Source organism: Leuresthes tenuis, unplaced genomic scaffold (assembly GCF_036924035.1).
Source record: "Leuresthes tenuis unplaced genomic scaffold, fLeuTen1.0.hap1 SCAF_6, whole genome shotgun sequence".
Lineage (NCBI taxonomy): Eukaryota > Metazoa > Chordata > Actinopteri > Atheriniformes > Atherinopsidae > Leuresthes > Leuresthes tenuis.
This window is the reverse complement of record NW_027325360.1, coordinates 27,131,414-27,151,311: the sequence shown is the minus strand read 5'-3', so window position 1 is coordinate 27,151,311 and position 19,898 is coordinate 27,131,414. Positions and strand designations below refer to the sequence as shown.

The 19,898-nt window shown below is 40.4% G+C and overlaps 1 protein-coding gene across 1 annotated transcript; it reads right to left on the bottom strand.

The window, feature by feature from the left end:
• Window positions 1–239: 239 nt before the first annotated feature.
• On the bottom strand, window positions 240–17,347 carry cds2 (CDP-diacylglycerol synthase (phosphatidate cytidylyltransferase) 2). The gene is made up of 13 exons (XM_072388510.1): window positions 17,128–17,347; window positions 11,861–12,003; window positions 10,900–10,996; window positions 10,454–10,551; window positions 9,809–9,948; window positions 8,154–8,212; window positions 7,650–7,732; window positions 7,380–7,467; window positions 7,163–7,231; window positions 6,900–7,052; window positions 6,379–6,498; window positions 4,360–4,463; window positions 240–3,488 (listed from the first exon to the last, which is right to left on the bottom strand). Exons 1-13 carry the CDS (start codon window positions 17,197–17,199, stop codon window positions 3,353–3,355), a joined length of 1,362 nt encoding a protein of 453 aa, XP_072244611.1. The 5' UTR covers window positions 17,200–17,347; the 3' UTR covers window positions 240–3,352.
• Between the last annotated feature and the right edge of the window lie 2,551 nt (window positions 17,348–19,898).

Below are 19,898 nucleotides of genomic sequence, written 5' to 3'. Positions count from 1 at the left end.
CATGTTGCTTCGCAGCTCGAGCTGCAGTGGAATGAACAAGAAGCCAGTATTTATGAAGATTTACTTAACTCTCAGGTGAAATCTTAGCCTGCGATGGTCCAGGAGAACATACTCTGTAATGCTTGTTAAAGTGATGAATGACTATCATAAAACTGGTACAAGAATATCAACTGAACATTTTTCAAAATGGGGAAGACCAAAAGGGAAGAAACCAGCCACACAGAATGCCACATGATATATTCTTTTATATCTTTAATCTTCTCTAAACCAAGGCAAAGCACATTTCAGCATCAAAGAATACAGCTTTTCTCGAGACCATGTACAATTCAACAAACGACTGCAGTTAAAGAATATATTCTAAAATCAGATAGCTTTGTAAGAGAATCTATAACCACAAAGTAAAATGTCCACAAAGGGAAGCTGACAGTGCTTATGGGACAGATACAACTCCCATACATCCCTTTTCAGAGGGCATGAAGCGCAACAGCCAGGTGGCACCATGAAGGTTAAAAAACAGCACAAAGGTAAATCTTGAGTGCCTCAATAAACAGAAGCAGGTTTCTTTTTCAAATTTATCTCTCCTATTCTGCCTCCTTGTGAGGATATATCCTGTCTTGGGGGGGGGGTCTGGAATGTATCAGGCAGCAGTTACAAAGGGTCAAACCTTTTTGTTTATATGCAGCATCCATGTTCATGTTACAACCAACAGGCCACACACGGCAGCTCCAGCTCTCCCTAGTGGCTGTCTTTAACACCGGGCAGAATAATGGCAGTACAGAGCTGCATCCCAAAGGCGGCGAGGCCCGTCAAACGGGAGATACCTGCGGCTGCCAGGACGTCTTCCCTCAAATTGGTTTTCAGGAAACTACTTGGAAACAAAAGTAATAAGAATTCACGCTGATTCACCTTGCACTGCGACGCAAAAGTTGACACGACAGTTACCAGGGAAGAGCCTAGAAAACACCCAACTGCACTACAGTCGCAGCAAGAAAATACTCCTCTGCTACTTCAACACTCTTTCCTAGACGGCAATAACAATAATTTAAATATTCCTCATACAAAAAATACTAAAGAACACTCAACAGCCTTCTAAATGTCTTCTTAATAAATGTACAATATAGTTACTTTGAGAATACTGAAAGAGCTGACAGTGAATAAATAATTTAAGAAAGATACAATTATGATCAATTGGACCTGAAACAATCATGAATGGCATGACATCAGAAAATACGGGGAGGCCGTAATACTTGGTTTATACACCAGTTCATTCCATGATAAAGCATACTAAGTGTGTAAAATTTGAGGTCTGTTTCTAAAGAAAGAAAACTAAAGTAAAAAGTGACTCTAAGTGAAGTCATTGTTTACTGCCCATAGATAGTAGCGCTAATACATTTAGTGTGCTTAGCCATGACTGACCTTCACATCCCTGCTACACTGACTGCTTTATCACTGTTCATACTGTTGATTTGTCCTGTACAGATAAAACAGCACTTCACTGTCCCTCCACAGACTTCATCTGGCTTTACTTCCAAAGATAAATCTATAATTTTCTCAGCTTTCACAGGAACATAATTATGACACACACACAATGCTGGTTGGATGATTAATGGGTGTAGTTTTACCCTTCAAAGCTAATCTTCGTCTACAATATTGAACAATTCACATGCAGGTTTTGATTTGAGGCCAACTGATCTTTACCCGTTAGTCTGAGTTAAGTGTTAAAAAAACATATTTCAAAAACTCAAACCGATAGTGGCAGATGGTGTTGGCAGAACTCTATTCACCATAAAGTCGTTCAGAGTTGCTGCAGCAGAAGCTGCAGACACGCTTCCCACATTCCACCTCCATCCTAAACTCATTTACATTTGTAGTCTCTCAGCCAAACCTGGAATCGCTACTTCTTTTTAGATTTGACAAAACTCCAAAGTAGATTTTAAGCGAGGAGGTCCTCCTTGTGGCAGGTACTGACATTTGAAAAAAATAAATAAAAAGGAATTCATTTCTAAAAAATCCTGTCAAACAGAAAAAAACCCAACAGTGAAGAGGCTTCAGCTTATGTTTTACTACCAAAGCAAAGACACACTTGGCACAAATTTTGAAAAAATCTACTGTAAAATCTCATAGAATAAACAGTGTGCAGATTGCACTGGAAAAGTTCAACCCCCCCCCCCCCCCCCCCCCCCCTTCTAATCTAATGTTCGACTCAGCCTGACCAGTGATTGTGATATATGCTGTCTCTGCTCCGAGGCTGCAAACATGGCACACTTACAGAAGTGTTTAACAGCAGTGCAGATATCCCTGTGTTGTTCTGGTACTTTTACAAATGGTTCCAACCCAACAAGTCTGCCACCTTTTTAAGAGCACACAAAACCGCTTTCTGTTAGAGATAAAAAGTACAAAACAAGTCAATTAAACCCAAATGATACATACTACAAAATAATCATTTCTGTCATATCCGAGACCCTGCCAGGAAAGATTGTGGTTATCAGGCTGAAGGTGGTGCTGGCTTTCAGAGACGTCTCCCGATTCATAATAAAAGCCCATTTTGAAGAGAGCATGATGGAAGCATTGCTCCCCATAACACAAAAGTACCAACAGCTGGTAACTTACAGACGGGAATATTCATTTGTCCGATTCAAATAGTTTGTCAAAAGTCATATTTCTGCACAATGATATCACATTAAGGAGTTATTTAAGTATTAGAGGCTTTGAAATAATCAAAAGAAGAAACAATGCACATGGTAGATGGCAATGGTGATTACAGATTGAATAAAATAGAGAAGACATCAAGATGTAACAGAACATACCAAATATAAAAACCATCTATGTATAAATAGAAACAATCACAACAAAGACATTAAAACGGAAATCGCTGAGGAGGGTGGAGCTGAAGTAACAATACAGTGAGTCACAGGGTTGAGAGCAGTGCACAAAAACAATTAAAATGTACAATAAAATAATAACAACACACATTACCAGGTAATATATCGAGTGGGTGTTCTGTAAACAGATAGAAATGCACATCTGACCAACATTTAGTTCAACAGAGTTAAAAGATGAACACTGGCTAGACTGGAAAAGTGTGAAAATACAGTGATCCACACACTCAAGCTGAAAACACTGGTGTCAGGAACAGAATTCACAGACTGTATGAACGCACACACGAACCACTCTCAAACCCAAATGAAATGGAATGACTGAAGGCTGTCGTTTTTTTGTGGTTTTCCTTTAGCGGATGCGTTCTCGCCCACATAGAACACAAATTCCCCGAAGCGCTGGGGCCACTCAGGTGCCCCTGTGCGCTGCCCTCTTCCCCCACCCTCAGGGCGAGCTGCTGTGGGAGTGGGCGGATCTAGACGGCAGCCTCCTCCAGAGCTGGCAGCAGACCCTTCTCGGTCAGGTGAGCCTTCAGGGAGTTGAAGATGTGGAGCTGCTGATCAGCACGAAGGGCCAGGAGCTGTTGGATCACCTTGCTAGGGTTGGGGCCCCTGAGAGAAAATAAAGAGACAGCCCAACACAAATCTTTTAATATGAGCTGAACTGGCTTCTTTTTTTTTTCTTTTTACTTACGCCATAACAGGCATGTCCTCATGCTATTGTAACTGCTTTCAGTTATAAGAGTATATAAGAATAAGGGGTGAACCACATTTCCAGAGAAGCTGGGAAGTTTTCCTAAGTGTAACAAAAACTTCAATATGTCACTTATAAACTATTCTGAAGCATTCTTTATCAGGCACGGATAAAAGGAGGAATGCAATTCAGTGCATTCGCTCATCGACTTCACTGTATTTAGAAAATAGAAACAACAAACGATTGGAGAGAAACACTGTGTCAAACCGACTTCCCTTTGATGACACTACTTATTGGTTCGGGAGCTGAGGATACTAGTTGCTGAATCCAAGATTTCAGCTGCTCAACAGTCTGGGGCTGTTGTTGTCTGATTCTCTACTTCATACATTTCTTCTCTTCCATTTATTTTCAATAGGAGACAGATGCAGACTGCAGGCAGAGTAAGCCAATGAAGCACACACACAGCAACGTTTTTTCAAGTGAATGATGATTCTCTGATGGGGTTTGGAACAAAGCGCTGAGCCCCATTAAAGTGCTGCTGGATGTGGAATCTTCCCCAACACTGTTACTGCTCTATTTCATAAACTTCTGCCTCTGTTTTGCACGTCTCCCAAACTTTTCTAGATTTGTTTATATTCATAAATATAATGAGGTTGATCCCTTCTTTTGTACCTGTGACAAATACATTTCAGATTTCTGTTTCTGTTGCATCTTTCCAACTTTTCTGGACACAGGGTTTAAAAAAACAAAATCAAATCCAGAGGTGCCAAGTGTCAAAACTGTATTTACCTAATAAAGCTGGCAATGTAGACATTGACGAACGTGGCCATGAGGTACTGGCAGTCAAATCTATCCATAATGCCACCGTGACCTGGAATAGTGTTGGCAAAATCCTGAAAAGAGAAAAGACACCACACTGTGGTTTACACTGATGATCTAAAGACATAGCACAGAAATGAAAAGCAATTTGATAAGTGATGAAGATGGTAACCAAACAATACACACTATATTCTCCAGTACAATCACAGTATATGAGTTTGACTCATTCCTAACAAGCCAACACCTCAGAAACTATGCAAATACAGTCATGATGAAAAGAAAGCACAACGTATTTCAAGGTTTGACATATCAGGACATAATAAATGGATAATCTGGTTCATATCACACCTTGAAATTAACAACAACACATGAAATATTACATGTCATTTATTTAAGAAAAACAAAGTCCACCCTTACTGTTTTCATAGGTAATAACAGAGTCAATAAACTATTTGGAGTCCATCATTCTACAGAGAGAAAGATTATTCACAAGTGGAAAACACTGAAGACAGCTGTCAATCTTCCCAGGAGTGGACGTCCCAGCAAGTTCACCCCAAGGTCAAAAAGCCAAGAGCTACATCTCAGACTCTACAGGCCTCAGTTAGCATGTTAAAGGTGAAAGTTCATGACAATTAGAAAAAGACAAGTATGGCTTGTTTGGAAGGGTTGCAGGAGAAAGCCTCTTCTCTCTAAAAAGAACATGGCAGCACAACTTAGGTTTGTAAAGTTACATCTGAACAAACCACAAGACTTCTGGAACAATGTCCCTCATGCAAGAGCCACTCGTACGGACAAATTTGCTCTTAAGTGGTGCGCACAAATGATTTAAGAGAACTTGCCGCATTCATCAATTTTTCACATTTTGAGTTTTCTTTCAGGTACAAACAGAATTTACGAGTGATCAGACCTGTAGGAGTCACGTAAAATAGTCCGCTGTTATTCGAATCAAGTTTGCTTGACTAATGTACATTTCATTACTTTGAAGCAATCAGAAATAAATATATACATTGTACCCCATAATTATGCTGACATTATTCTGTTTGACTTAAATTTTGTGCTAATTGAAGGTTAATTTGACTCTGGATATAACAAAGTCAATGTGGAGTGTAACCAGCGGCTGACTTGCTACTTTTGGATGCCTTAGAGCGTCAGGCTCCTGGAAGAGAGCGTGTGTTCCGAGAGCGTGTAGATATCCTTGCGGAGACAGACGGATGGCTGACATCGCGATTTAGATTGCCAAGGACTGTGCTGCTGCAGATATGAAGTTGGCACGCGTCTTGCGCAAGGCACGCATGGAGATGGCTGTCTTGTTGATATATTCAATATGAATATGAATATTCACCATGCAAACATCAGATTATTTTCCTAAAATTCACCATTTTCTCCAGGTGATCGAGGCTATGCTCTAGCCCCCTGTCTATTGACACCCTTAGTCAGCCCTGTAACGAGACAGGAACCCTCGTACAACAACTGTCATATGCGCAGCCGTGCCGTTGTGGAGCGCACTATTGGTGTGCTGAAGGCCAGGTGGGTGTGTGTCAGTACAGCGGGGGGGGGGGGGTGTTGGGAGTGCTCTATAACCCAGAGAAGGCATCCCAAATTATTCTGGCATGCTGCATTTTGCACAATATTGCCATGTTTGAGGGTCTCCCACTACATGAGCCAGCCAAGGCAGACAACAGAAGACCCCTTCATTGGCTACGCATGCAAGACTATTCGATATCTTTTCCAACGTCCCAGACATATTCAACACATTTTAAAATCTGCTCTTGGTTTTTCAGAACTGCATCGGACTTCACTTGTGTGCTGGAGGATCAGATGGTCCCAGCTAATTGCTCTTCCTCTCTATAAAATGTTGCACATGACTGTTTGACTGTTTCTTTCCCATATGTAACATTAACAAAAGTTGAACAAAGGGAAATAAATGAGCATGTCCGACGTTAGTCTACGTGTAAGCTTTGTCATGATCGCCGATGGTTACGTCCCTACCTTGATTTTGAAAGCTCTTTTGAAGCCGCTGGCAAAGAAGCCGCCAAAGGGTCCCACAATGGAGGCGAAGGAGGACAGAGCAATGCTGTGGATCTGGAAGGGATATAGACGAACTGTGGTCTGTGGAGACAAGAAGGAAACTTTACGTCAACCTGTTTCTAATTTCCATTAAATTTTCAGTCCTGTCAGGATTTGGAAGTTTAACCATGCATGTTAGGAGGACAAAACACCAACTATAGCTGACATAAATAAAAATGATCATTTACAAAGTGGTCATGCGAGTCTTTATACTGTGGTGCCAAGGTCATAAGTTTAATTTTGTGACAGTTCAATAATATTCCACAGATATTTTGTACTGTGAATATCTTGGTAAGACTGTGGTGAATATTGGTGATACTGTTTTTGTAGAGCTACAAAATCTAGTTTTTACAAAAAGGCATCGTTTAAAACTCACTTGGTTTGTATGCTAAAGAGAAATTTAAAAGAAAAAGGAAACAAAATGCCAAAAACAAAAGTCTTACCCATCCTGTGACCGACTCCAGGACACTGGGTAGGGCGTAGTCCTGGAGCTGAAAAAGCTCTGATGGCTCACAGTCCACCTGGAAGCTGTTGGAGTCATTGTTGAACTCCACAGGACACACGAAGTAGCGGTAACCGGCCATGACGTAGGAGAGCTGAGAAGGAGCGAGGCTCTGTTACTGTTCAGTTACAACACATGCCTTTTATTCACTTTATCAGCCAAAAACTTTTGCTCCTCTCAACTAGAGTAAAATGCACTTCTCACCATGATACCAAACACAATCGTGGCGAAGAGTCCACCAATGAATCCCTCCCATGTCTTCTTAGGCGACAGCTGCAATAGCCATGATCAAAGATTATCACATCATCATTGACAGGTCGATGTTCTTCATGTCCATAACTGATCAACGACTAGCTGACAAACAAGGGACCAGACTGGAAAATAACCACCAAAACAACAGCTGATGAGCGTAACGACCAACCTTAATAAGAGGAGTTCGTCCAAAGAAGAAACCAAACATGTAGGCCATAATGTCGTTACAGATCACACAGGAAATGGGCACAATGAACCTGTTCAGACAAAGAAAAGTATATGATGATTCGTCTTTATATGCTAAATCTCTGCTACTGCATCAAAATGAGAAAACTCAAGACAATCTCACTGCAAAATGATTACATTTCATCAGAGAGAAGACACAAGGTTTCGGTTTTTGTACATTCAAGAGGACAGAGGACAAGAGGACTAAACTCACCAGATCATTCCTTCAAACAGGTTGTGGATGATAAGGTGAGACTGAGTCACCACGATCAGCAGAGTCACGTGGGTCCAACCGAACTGTGGAGATCAACAATGCATGTTTACACTGACACAGGTTTACATTCAAACCTAAGAAAACCTCTAAAACACTCACTTGTCAAGCAATATTTCTTGATAGAGTTATATACTGTGACAGCATTTGTTTAGAGTGTATTGTCCTGGATTGTAATGGCTTGTAATGGCTCAATTAAATCCAGAGTATGATTGGAAAATCCCCAAAATCCCCAAGAGAAGAAACATTTGTGTACAACTCCAGGCAAAAAGGCGTGGAATCACCACATTTAAATGAATAAATCTCCACATATTTGGACTGACTGCCCTCATTATCAAAGCAATCACTGTCCCACTATCCCATTAACTTGGGGCCTGTTTTGTAGCCTGTCCTATAAATATCCCTGCCTTAAGGCGGGTTGCCAGCAGAAGGCAGGCTCCTACTTACCATGTAGAACTGAAGACGGTAGTGTTTCTTCACCAAACTCAGCACAAACATGCAGAAACCTGGAAAATCAGAAAAAAAGCACAACATGTGATGCAGGGCTGTAATATCTGCCTGAAGGACAAAGTGGATTAACTCGAGAATTAGATCATTTTTAGTCAAAATGATTAAATTTAGCATGACCTATTTAAAAAAAAAAAAAAAAAAGCTGAGTTTAGAGTGTAGAGAGTAGCTCTGGGTTGCTGGTGCCATTTTCCACATTACAGATGTGAGGAGAGGATGTTGCAATGCAAAGACAGACAGAAAGAGGTTGAACTACACATACTGAAGGGCTTAGCTTCAAATAGACACTTTTACTCTCCGGAATAGACGCTACATGAACAACACTGCAGAATATCACATGACATCATCAGCCTCAAGGCATTTCGCTTGTAGGCATCTGAGAAAGCAAGGATGTTCCACGTCACCTTGAAGCAAATAGGCATGAGGCATAAACACTGGGTGCTTCCTTCCTGCACCACATCCTGTCTGATCTCAGTACTACAACACCACTGTAGCTTCTCACCAGCAGACATCCTGCCGTTATGGAAGTCAGACATCACAGCTTGCACGGTGACTTAAGATAACTTATTTAGTTTTTCCTGTAATAATTCAGCAGTGTGCAAATATTTCTGCACCCATCTGCTATGTGTCTGAGTGTCTGAACAGTGCTGTGTGACTGAGTTAAGAATGACCTTATGTCCAAGAAGTATTAAGGTCAAATAAGCAGGATTACATATGAGGACAATAAATAAACTAAAGTTTAGTTATGTTCCAGTGCTGACCCTTAATTCAACTTCATCATCATGAATCATTTGGCCTTTTTGCCTCTAACTTTCAAGCTGGGACTGATGCACCTTTCGTGTCATGTGTCAGATTGCAGAGGCAGGCGAAGTTGATCTACCACTCTGAGTCAGAAAGGAAGGTTGCTACAGATGAGAAATGGACTAGTATAAACCTTACTTAAAGGACAGAGACTACTTTGTGTCTATAGGTAATCCCACATATGATCAGACAATGATGGCATGTGGAGTTCCTCAGGGCTCAGTTCTGGGACTTTTATCCAACATTTACACTGTACTGCACCTCTCTCTCTGTTTTACTTTTGTAAATTTTGTTTTTAATACTTTAATATTCCACGTCAAGCACTTTGAGTCATCTTGTTGTTGAACTGTGCTATGTAAATACATTTGCCTTGGCAATGAGTTTAAGAGCTATCCAGACTGCACCATTCAAACCAACGCTCTCCTCACTCAGCTCACTCTGAGAGTAAAGGAACATTTTGATGCAAAGCTGATCCTCCTTCCTCTGTCTGGAATGTGTGAATTACCAATAAGTAACACCTGCAGGTTGACAAGAATGTATTTTTGAGTTGATAAGGTACCATCATTATGTGAAAACGGCTAATGTTAATGAATGAATAACAAAACCATTCGGGTGGGGTGCATGAGGTTTTTTGGGCCTCTGAAAGGCACACGCCAGATAAAGTCTCAGATACACTGAAATAACCTGAAAGAATAAACTTTATTCTGGCCCACAGACATGATGATGCGACACATTTGTAAAAACAAAAAGATAAGGAGGCATTATATGTTCAGCTCGACTCGGTGTGTGTGTACCTGTGAGGTAGAGGGCGAAAGAGATGAAACGGTGGTATTTGCTGAGGATGCGCAGCGGCTCCTCTCTTTGCACCAGTGTGAAGAAGTAGTCTGTCACAGTCTCACCGTAGAAGAAGTAGTTTACACACAGCAGGAAGTACCTGTTGGGCAGAAGGTTGGAGCAAATGTACACAGCTAACCAGACTGAGTTCAATATGCCTGCAGCAAACCGGGAAGGCTTATGTTGGTCTGTCATGTTGAATTTTGCTTATTGATACACTTTTCTCTGAAAAATAGTAGACAGCTAGCAGATTTGCCATTCCATATGACCAACAGTACATACAATAAGGTATTTTTCATGAGTTTTTCCAGGCTCGTGGCATAATGAACATCAGGATTCTGCTATGTAAAACACTACACTCACACTACTACAGCTAAAAATCATACAGCACTGATGATCAGCAGTGTTCCTGCTGTTATTTGCTGATTGAGTAGTAATCTACAAACTACACAAGGTAAACTAAAAAGAGAAAACAAACCTTAGGACGTCTGCAACAGAATGAACATGAGACATCACAAAAAAAGTGAAATACGGAAGAATGGATATTTGCTGCTTTCATGATTCCTGTGTAAGCCGAGTGATTCCTAACGTTTGTGTGCCCTTACCAGCTCAACGTCCTGAACCAGGGCAGGTGGTAGGAGTGGTACACACTGTAACCGATTGTGATGATTTCTTGGAAGCACTTGATCTGAACGCAGAGGACCTGCGCAGAGAAACACTATATCAAAAGGGGGTCAAACTAGTGGAGCATCAGCTCAGTGTGTGTCCCACTGACACAAAATTAATAACAGGCCTATTTTCAGGGAATTTCTAGACGACAGGGGCTGAAATCCTGCATGTTATACTCCATGAGGTTAGGCTTTGTAAATGTGCAAAAGGTCAACTGAAAGTCAACACGTCAATAATATAAAATCACGGAGAAAACAAAGTGTGACTGTCGCTTATTAAATAGGTAAAAGTAGAGAGAGACAAATGGCTCAAACAAATTTTGTCGTTTTCATAACAAACTTGAGAGATTGAGCGCCACATCATCAGCTCTGTTTGTACTCACAATCATCATAAGCACCATGGGGCCGAGGTAGATGATAAAGAAGAAGAAGGAGATCATGGCTAGTGTTAGGATCCCTCGCACCCACCAGTTCTTCCACCTGAGGAGAGCACACAAATGCTTCTGTCAGCTCCAACATGAGTAACACACAAACATCAATAAAAGAGGCCAAATGTTTGGATTTAATTAGATCAGTATAAGAAAGAATATAGTCCAAATAAAAAAAAATAATACCCCTGAACCATGTCCACTCTTCACAGAAAACTATGTATGTGGAAGGATTCCTTTATATGACTCATGTCTTCTTTGAAAGTGCAGCACTGCTGAGATGTAATCCAGGATAAACACAAGGCTTTTGCTTAGGTATTACAAAGATAAACTCACTGAAGAGCAACTAGAGCACAGAGCAGCTTTGGGGCTTGTTTTTGGTAGTAGGAGGCTATCCTTGGGGCTGTCGCTGAGGTATGCAGTCTCACCGTGGGTGGAGGGAGGGTTGTTGTGAAGGTTAAGGTGAAAAACTTGTACAGCAATCTCTACAAGGGGCTGCAATGGTAAAGCTCTCCTCGGCATTCGAGTTGAATCATTTTTCTGACTTTAAATTCAAATACAGGAGGAGGAAGAAGAGGGAGGAGTTAGGTATCCAGAGGCACGGCGTGCAGGGCGTTACCGCCACACCACGTTGAGGAGAAGGCTGAGGTGGGGAGTCATGAGACAGAGACTCCACTACCGGCCTCCGTGAATCTACACTGAATCTACAAATTGCTACAACATGTAGACTTGCACTTCCACAGTTCTGATGCAGACAGGTTGCAGAGCCATATTCGAGCCCTTAGACAGCATGTTTTGAATATCTATGAATATCATCCTGCAAGTTAGGACTTGAGGAGCTGAAGAAGCCAAACAGCTCCTATCACAGCATACAAGACTTGATCCAAGAGTTGGTTCTCTGCAACGCTGAGCTTACCTTGAAGAGAGTCCAGACAGAGCCTTGTTTAGAACCTCAGGGGTGTCATCGGGAGGGACTGGTACCTCTGGGACTCCCGAGTCCACCTTGGACTCGGTGTCTGACACCCCATCTTTTTCCACCTTCAGCTCACTGTCTGAACCCTGCCACAGAGGAGAAATAAGACGCTATCATCTGGCAGAGATTCAGTTTGTGAAGCGATGGGACAATAAAAGTCTCTCAATTCAGGCTTTTTCTAATATTTTCGTTTTTTTCAAGCTATGTGAGAAGATTAAATATATCAGTATCTAAATACTTCAGTGCCAGGAGGAGAAAGCAAATAAAGTGAAGTTATGTAGACAGTCGGAATATGAATAAACCGTCAAATTACAATATAGTTCGAGTTAGATGGCTTCTGGTATTTTTGTTCTTTCCATTTCACACAAACAATCCATCTTGAATGTTTTACAGCACTAAAGAAGGAAAGTCAGCTGACTGGCTGAGCAAACCGTCATCTGAACTATCTGAGCTTGATTCCATCATTTTATCTTGACCATTTAAATGTGAGGCCAGCGTCTCATTACATTAGCAGCATCATTTTAATACAAGTTTATAAAATGAATTATGTCGGTTCATTCTCAGCTGGCTGGATAAATGCTAACTGTAGAGTAGGGCTGAAAAGGGTACAATCGGTGCCTTTACACATCATGTAATACTAGAAGATCCTGATTAAAACCGGAAGTTTATAACAGACAATAACACTTCAAAGAGGGCCCTTTTGGGGATTAATTACGTATTATTCAATCCCATAACCCATCTTGGTAGCTTACTGAAGAGATAATTCACTTTAGTATCTCTGGTTACATCTTTTCTAGATGACCAACATAGCTTAAACTCCTCTTCTTGGCTTCCAGAGGGTCAATAATTGGCCATATATGAGTTAATCCACTGAGGAATAACTCCCCATATGACAATTGTTTGTCCATGTCTTTTTTTTTTTCTGTTCGATTAAAACAAAGAATAAAAAGCCAAACCATGTGGCAGTGCTGTGCAAAAGTCTTGAGCCAACTGCAATTTCTCTGTATATACCCAAGATACTTGGAAATAAGGAACTACATACAAAATATAAAGCAAAAACAGAGTTGGTATAACTCCTAACCAGTTTGAAAGTCAATATTTGTTCTGAGCTCCTTTATTCTCCAACACAGCCTGAACCCTCTGAGACGAGCTTTCTGTCATTTCTTTAAGTAGTCTTCAGGAATAGTTCTGCAGGCTTCTTGAAGGACAGCTCAAGACTTGCACATCATCAAAGTTGAGCACACGGCAACAGCTATGTTGTAGTTGGAAAACTTCTGTTAGGAGTAAACAACCCATTAAGCACAGTCTGTATTCGTCAACACAGACATGAAGGAGAGGGCTAATCAGACTAAAATAACTAGAAACGCCTGTGGACCATGGAGCTGTACTGTCTAATGTGCCATTTAAATCAAAAGCCATGTATTTTGTGCTCTGCAATTGAATTTACCAGCACAAATATTGATTGGAGTGAATGCTGCAAAGCAAACAGCGTCTGGTTCATCACCCTGCATTACGCAAACATGAGCAGAGCAGCCAGTGCAGGGTTGTGTGTAGGAGGCAAAGCACTGTGCCAAATTATCTCCCTCCATATTGGTGATTTCTCAGAGGCATCTGCTGACTGGTGACACAGATCTCTACCTCTCCATGGTAACAATAATGAAAAGTTGATGTTGGACAGTGGCGGAGTCATTATTTTTGCAGCTCCTGTGGAGAAAACAGAGAGGCATCACCCTGTTGCTTCCCACCTCCCCCGCTGGATGCTAGAATGCTGGAGATCAAATCAGGCTTTGACTTGTCACCCCACCTTCACTCAGCAGATGGTACACATGCGGTGGTATGACACCCACTCTGTCGCACAGATGGGCTTCAATAGTATCAATAATATGCCTCAGATGCTTTTTGTCCTTGTAGCATGCCCTTTAATGTGGTAAATTCTTCTTATTATTGAAAATATTTTAAGCTCCTGTCCACACATGAACAGGTTAAAAAGGTGCATTTTACAAAATGACCCATGTCTAAGTTGTCAGGCAAGCTCTCAAAGCTCGTCATCCAAAAATTTCAGTATAAATAGTTATGTAGCTGTTATGTGAGAAGACCATCACTGAAAACAGAGGGGGTAACTCTGCTCAGCTGGCTTTTTAAGAGCGATTCCAGTGCTGAGGATGACATTTTAACCGCTGCAACAGTCAGCCGGTGGACTGTGTCCCGATCCAAAAGAGGAACCGATGAGCTACTTCTTCTCTAAAGATCAACTCAGATAAAGGACGCCAAAACTGCGTGTCTCCAGGTTGGGAAAACTACTCAGATCCCATCATGTTTAATTAGCTGCCTCTAAATTTGGTGCAGACAGTGCTCTTACAATTATGGGGGGGGATTGTTTCCACCATACACAGAAATCAACAGTTTCAGCATTTCGAATGGTTAAAAAAAGTACAGAGTAAATAGAGATTTGAGATTTTTTCAAGAATCTGGAAACATCTTTAATACTAAGTGTAATGACACTCATTGTATAACTATAAGAAAGTTTACCTATTGTTGACTTAAGTTTTCCAACCTTGACAGAAAGCGGTTGAATGTTCAGCCTGATGAAATACTTTTCTGGAATTCTGTGGCTCTATCAATCGTGGTGGAATGATGGTTTCCCATGCGGTGCAGCATCAGAGCTCGAAGGTCACCTACAACAGCGGTTTCCATCCTTGACCTTTTTGCACTGACATTACTGTCACTGAAGATGCTGAAACAATTAATCTTTGGATTTTTTTCTGACAGAGTTTGGCACAAAATGGTTGTTGCTCCTTTTATCTAATCAAATAATGCGCTCAGTAGACAGTTGTCGAAATCTTTAGCTGCCAGCAGAAGCGAGCACAAGGAAACACACACACTGAACCCTTTTCTGTCTGCTGGTTTCTATGGAGACAATATCCGTCATTCAGGGTACGAGTTAAAAATAGGAACTCTTTTCACTTAAACACTCCTCCCCTTCCATGTTGTCTTTTAGACCAGTGGCAACTTTGTCTTTTTAATCAGCAAAAGCAAACTATTGAAAGGCTACAGGCCATTTTTAATGGGATCTTAACACTTTTAAAACATTTTTACTTCATAACTAAAGCAGAAACTGATCTTAATTTTTGAGGTTTTCAGCTCTTGTGTGCTGCAAGTTTTCAGTAACAATATGCATAGAGCAACTCTGTGGTCAATTAGTCTTCCGACAACACCTGAAAGAAAACTGTACATCTCAAAACAGGAACATACACAGCTAAATTCAAAGGGCTTTCAGATCTGGCTTTGCTCTCGAGACGACATGCATGTTGGAAAGGGAAATACCAAAATTCAACAAATTACACCTGAAATACAAATGAGGGAAACATCTTTTAATGTTGTAAGTTTGTTCTCTTTAAACAATGGTGGCCATATAGTCCATGGGCCAGATGTCGGTACCACTCAAGGTAGCAAAGGTTACTTATAATTTTTGAAAATATCCATGTCTGTCGATGATATCTTAGTATGATAACCCTTCCTGAGTCACAGCTATATTAGAGTTATCAGCTGTTGAAGTTAACTTCCCCCTTGGAAAAAAATGCATTTTAGACGCTGGTATATATCTTGGTTTAGACTCAAGTTCAGGATATTTGTCAGAGCTTAAAAATATTGTGTTTGGTATCATTTTAAAGGGGACACTCTAAGCTTTCATTCAAGCCCTTTTGTGAATATTTACACTGGACCTCTTCAAACTTTTAATCACACACACATTTTTCCACAATTCCCGCCTAAATCATATAGTTTCTTTTAGTCTTGTGACATCAAGGAACAATGGAGACACAAAACACCAGCACTAGAATACTCACAGAAAATGATTACACTGTACATTCATCAAACTGGTCATCTCTCTAATCATCTGACCCCATCAGTTCAAATTCTGGTTCTGTATCATCTGATCATTTTTGGTTGCTACAGATCTGTAACCTGTCTGTGCAGGTCAGCCCATTTGACATACATGTGCAATTTGGCAGCTAATATATGAGACAGATGAACCAAAAAGACACTCCAACACGTTTACGGAACTGCCTAAATGTTACCCAACTAGCATGATGCTAAACTCTAAGAAGTTATTAACAACCCCACAGGTACATTTCCCAGGTGTGAGCTAAAGTAGGCAGCTCAAAAAGGCAGAAATGGTATTTCTATTTAGAATAAAAGACACATTAACAAGTCATTACACTGAATGAGATTCTCTGGAATACTACACTGGCCTTTGTGGTTTGTTGTAGCTAATGCCTCGACTACTTTCCCGTCTGCTTTTAGCTGCTCCCCTGATCTCTGTAATCAAATCGCCCTACATGGAGCCACACATCCATCACATCACCACGCCCCTTCGTTAGCTCCAACTATTCACCGGAAAACATCTCTGACATCCATATTGACAACACAAACACTGCTTTTACTTCGCTTCAGTGTGAGGGAAACATGAGATAATACAATTTAGCTACACAACCGTATCGATTAGGCTCGAGTTATTGTAAAAGTCAAACCAGTCAAGCTAATGCTGCTACACTGACAGGGACGATGTCGGCAAGCTCAGGCAGGCTAATAGTTGGATAGTAAACGAGCTAAATTACACATTTATTTTACCATGTGCTGTTAAAACACATACATACATATAAAAACTGTCTGTGACAGTTATCATAGGAAGCAAAAACGAGCGCTTTGCTGGACTTTTAACACCGACATAACGATGTAAAACGTCTCACCAAACATAAGCTTATTATTGAGCAATTTCTTGTTGCGTCGCTTGACATCAAATAAAATAACAACTTCAATCTTAGATAAAGGGCTTTTAATAAACGAAAAACGTTATTTTGTACATCGGCTTACATAATATTTAAAAAGATGCGCCGGTTTGTTTACAGTTTTTATTTGGTTACCTATGTTTTGCATCAAGCGCTCATCCAGGAAGATAGTAATGAGCGTCAACAAATCCAGTCTAAAATCTTAGAAGTTTGGTGGACGATTGGTATGGCGTGTTTAGGAGGTCTTAAATGCAGCTGACGTTCCTTTAAGTAATCCATAGTACTCCACACGACCATTTTAATGATTTAGACATGACTTATATCTCAACACAGGATTATAAAACGGGACCGTGACATAGGTAGGTAGCTAGTTAGCATTAGCATAACCAATAAATGTCAGTAACGTGTCATGGCTAACGTTACCTTGTCCTCTGACGGTTGTTGTTGTAACGTCGTATCGGTGTCTTTGGCTCCACGGTGCCTGAGCTCTGTCATCTTTGCGTATCGTAGCCGAACAACAGCAGCGAAGGACCAGAGGCTCTGACAATTGATCGTTTACTGGATTAAGTTCTGCTGAGCTTCTAGCTAGATGTTGCCAGTAACACTTTGACTGGAAGAAACCAAACCGTAACATTTAGCAGCAATAAACGATTATGGGATTTCCGGTTTTCAAATTAAAGCCAAAATTCTGTCATGCAGCAAATTTTGCGTTGTTTTTTTTTTAGAAAATATCCAAGTAAAAGCTTTAATTTTGAACCCATATTTAACTCTGCTGATTATGTCCAATTTTTACTTTGAAGTCCTCTTCTGTGATTACCAAAAAGCCGCGAATATAGAGATAAATACACAATAATAACATTAACAACTATGTAACAACTAAGATAAACGCTCCTTTACTTCAAAGATTTTATATTTTAGGATGTAATAAAATAATCTAGTCCATATGAAGTCTTAAAATCACATAAAATATCAAATAAAAACACATGACATTTTATGCAGAAGTAGTTAGTGGACAACTACGTACATGTTCACTGCTACAATGCGAATTAAGAGGGTGAGTAGCAGCTAGATACTGTTAATCAAATGCGAGTGTGATCACCTATATGAGCATTCAGGTATGTGTTGACACAGTGCAAAATCAATAATGAAGCTATTGTTGATGCCTAATAATACCACTTCCTAACTATTAATTTGGAGTCCATCATTTTACAGTGAAAAATATTATTTCTACAAGTAGAAAACATTCAAGGCAGTTGCCCATTGACCCAAGAGACGTCTGAGCTACATCTCAGACTCTACAGGCCTCTACATGTTCATGACAGTACAATTAGAAAAAGACTGATAAAGTATGGCTTGTTTGGAAAGGTTTCAGGAGAAAGCCCAGCTTAGGTTTACACAGTTATATCTGAACAAACCACAAGACTTCTGGAACAATGTCCTTAGGGCAGACCAAACCAAAGTGAAGATGTTTGGTCATAATGCACAGCAGCACGTTTGGAGAAAACCAAACACAGGACATGGCTGTTATGAACCAATAGAGTCCATGGAAACCTCTCTTTGATTCAGTCCAGCGTTATGAGTTTGCACAAAGGAACAGTAGAGAGGAAAAGCAGAACCCTGTGTTTTTTTATTTGCCGTTGTGTTTTCTCTTTTGCACTTCAGGTCCACCATAGATACCTGCTAAGAAACACAAACATGAGTTAATCACATCAATAATGTCATATCTACATGGAGAGTGAAGAGAGCAGAGTGAGGTGCATCATGGGAGGTCCTCCAGCAGTCTACACCTACAGCAGCATAACTGTGTGATGTTTCAGGGTCAAAAATGAAAGTTTAAAGCCTAATCTTAAAGGTAGAGAGGGTGTCTGCTTCCTGAACCCAAGCTGGCAGCTGGGTTCTAGCTCTGCCTCTCATTCTATTTTTAGAAACTGTATGAATCACAAGTAAACCTGCAGTCTGAGAGCAAAGTGCTCTGTTGGGAAAATATCCAACTATGAGTTCTTTAAGGTTCATAAGCTTGTTCATTAAGAGCTTTATATGTGAGGAGAAGAATTATAAATCCTATTCTGGATTTAACAGGGAGCCAATGAAGAGAAGCTAAAACTGGAGAAATAAGATCTCTCCTGTTAGTTTTCATTTTGGAGAGACATTTTCAGACTTTTTGGGACAGCTGAGATGAGGCTGCACCCAACTACCAAAATACTGAACTGATGACTTGCTTATAACCTTGTTTTTTTATTTAAAAAAACACCCAAAACATTCCTGAAGCTCCCAGAGTTATTTTGTCTTTAACAGAAACCAGAAAGGAGACATTATTATTGTACATTATTATCATTATTATCATACTGGACCATTAATTAGATAGAGGTGTGGCTTAATTCAGGCAAATATTTGCCCATCAAAGCTCCAACCTTAGAGTGAGTGACTTTAAAATCTCCTGTAATTTTCACCTTTAACACCAAGTGGCAGCAAATGCTCACTGTGCTGCACGTCTTGTGTACATGTGCTTGTGTGTGCTTCTGTGCAGTGTGTGTGTGTCAGCTCTGTGGCCTGTCAGCCACCAGCATTTATAAATATTTAATGGCCTATCAGTGTTGCAGCAGAAATGAAAGGAGGGTGAGCACTGCAGCCCAAATACAACAGTTCAATAGGACCTGACTTCATACTGTAGGGTGCTCACTCTCTCTGGTAATGACTGGCAGAAGCAAGGCTGCAAGGCAGTCAGACAGCAATTTATAGTAGACTATACACTTTTTTGATTGATAAACACTGACAATAAAAAATAAAGGCCAGAAAAATCCCAGCATCAAAAAACTACCCACAGCAGATGAGAGAGTGCTGCTGAAGTTCAGAGAGAGTTCGGGCTGTGTTAAAGAATAAAGATGCTCAGACCAAATACAGACTTTAAAGCTCATTAGGAGTTAAAGCAAAGTTTGTGCCTTATATGCTGCATTTCTATATGTCTGTGTTTGGATTTGAGTAAATCACTGCATCTATTTTTTGGTTTTCCTGACACTAAGTAAAGAAATGAAAAGTGGCTCAAGACTTTTTTTGTCTTCTTTTGTTTACAGGTCTATGCAGATACAGTTGCTGTGAGTTGTATAGAGTTTATATAATTTTGTCACGTGTTTTAGTGCCAAGTTGATATTCAGCCATCACTCTGAGATGAAAATGACAACATTTAGCACCATAGA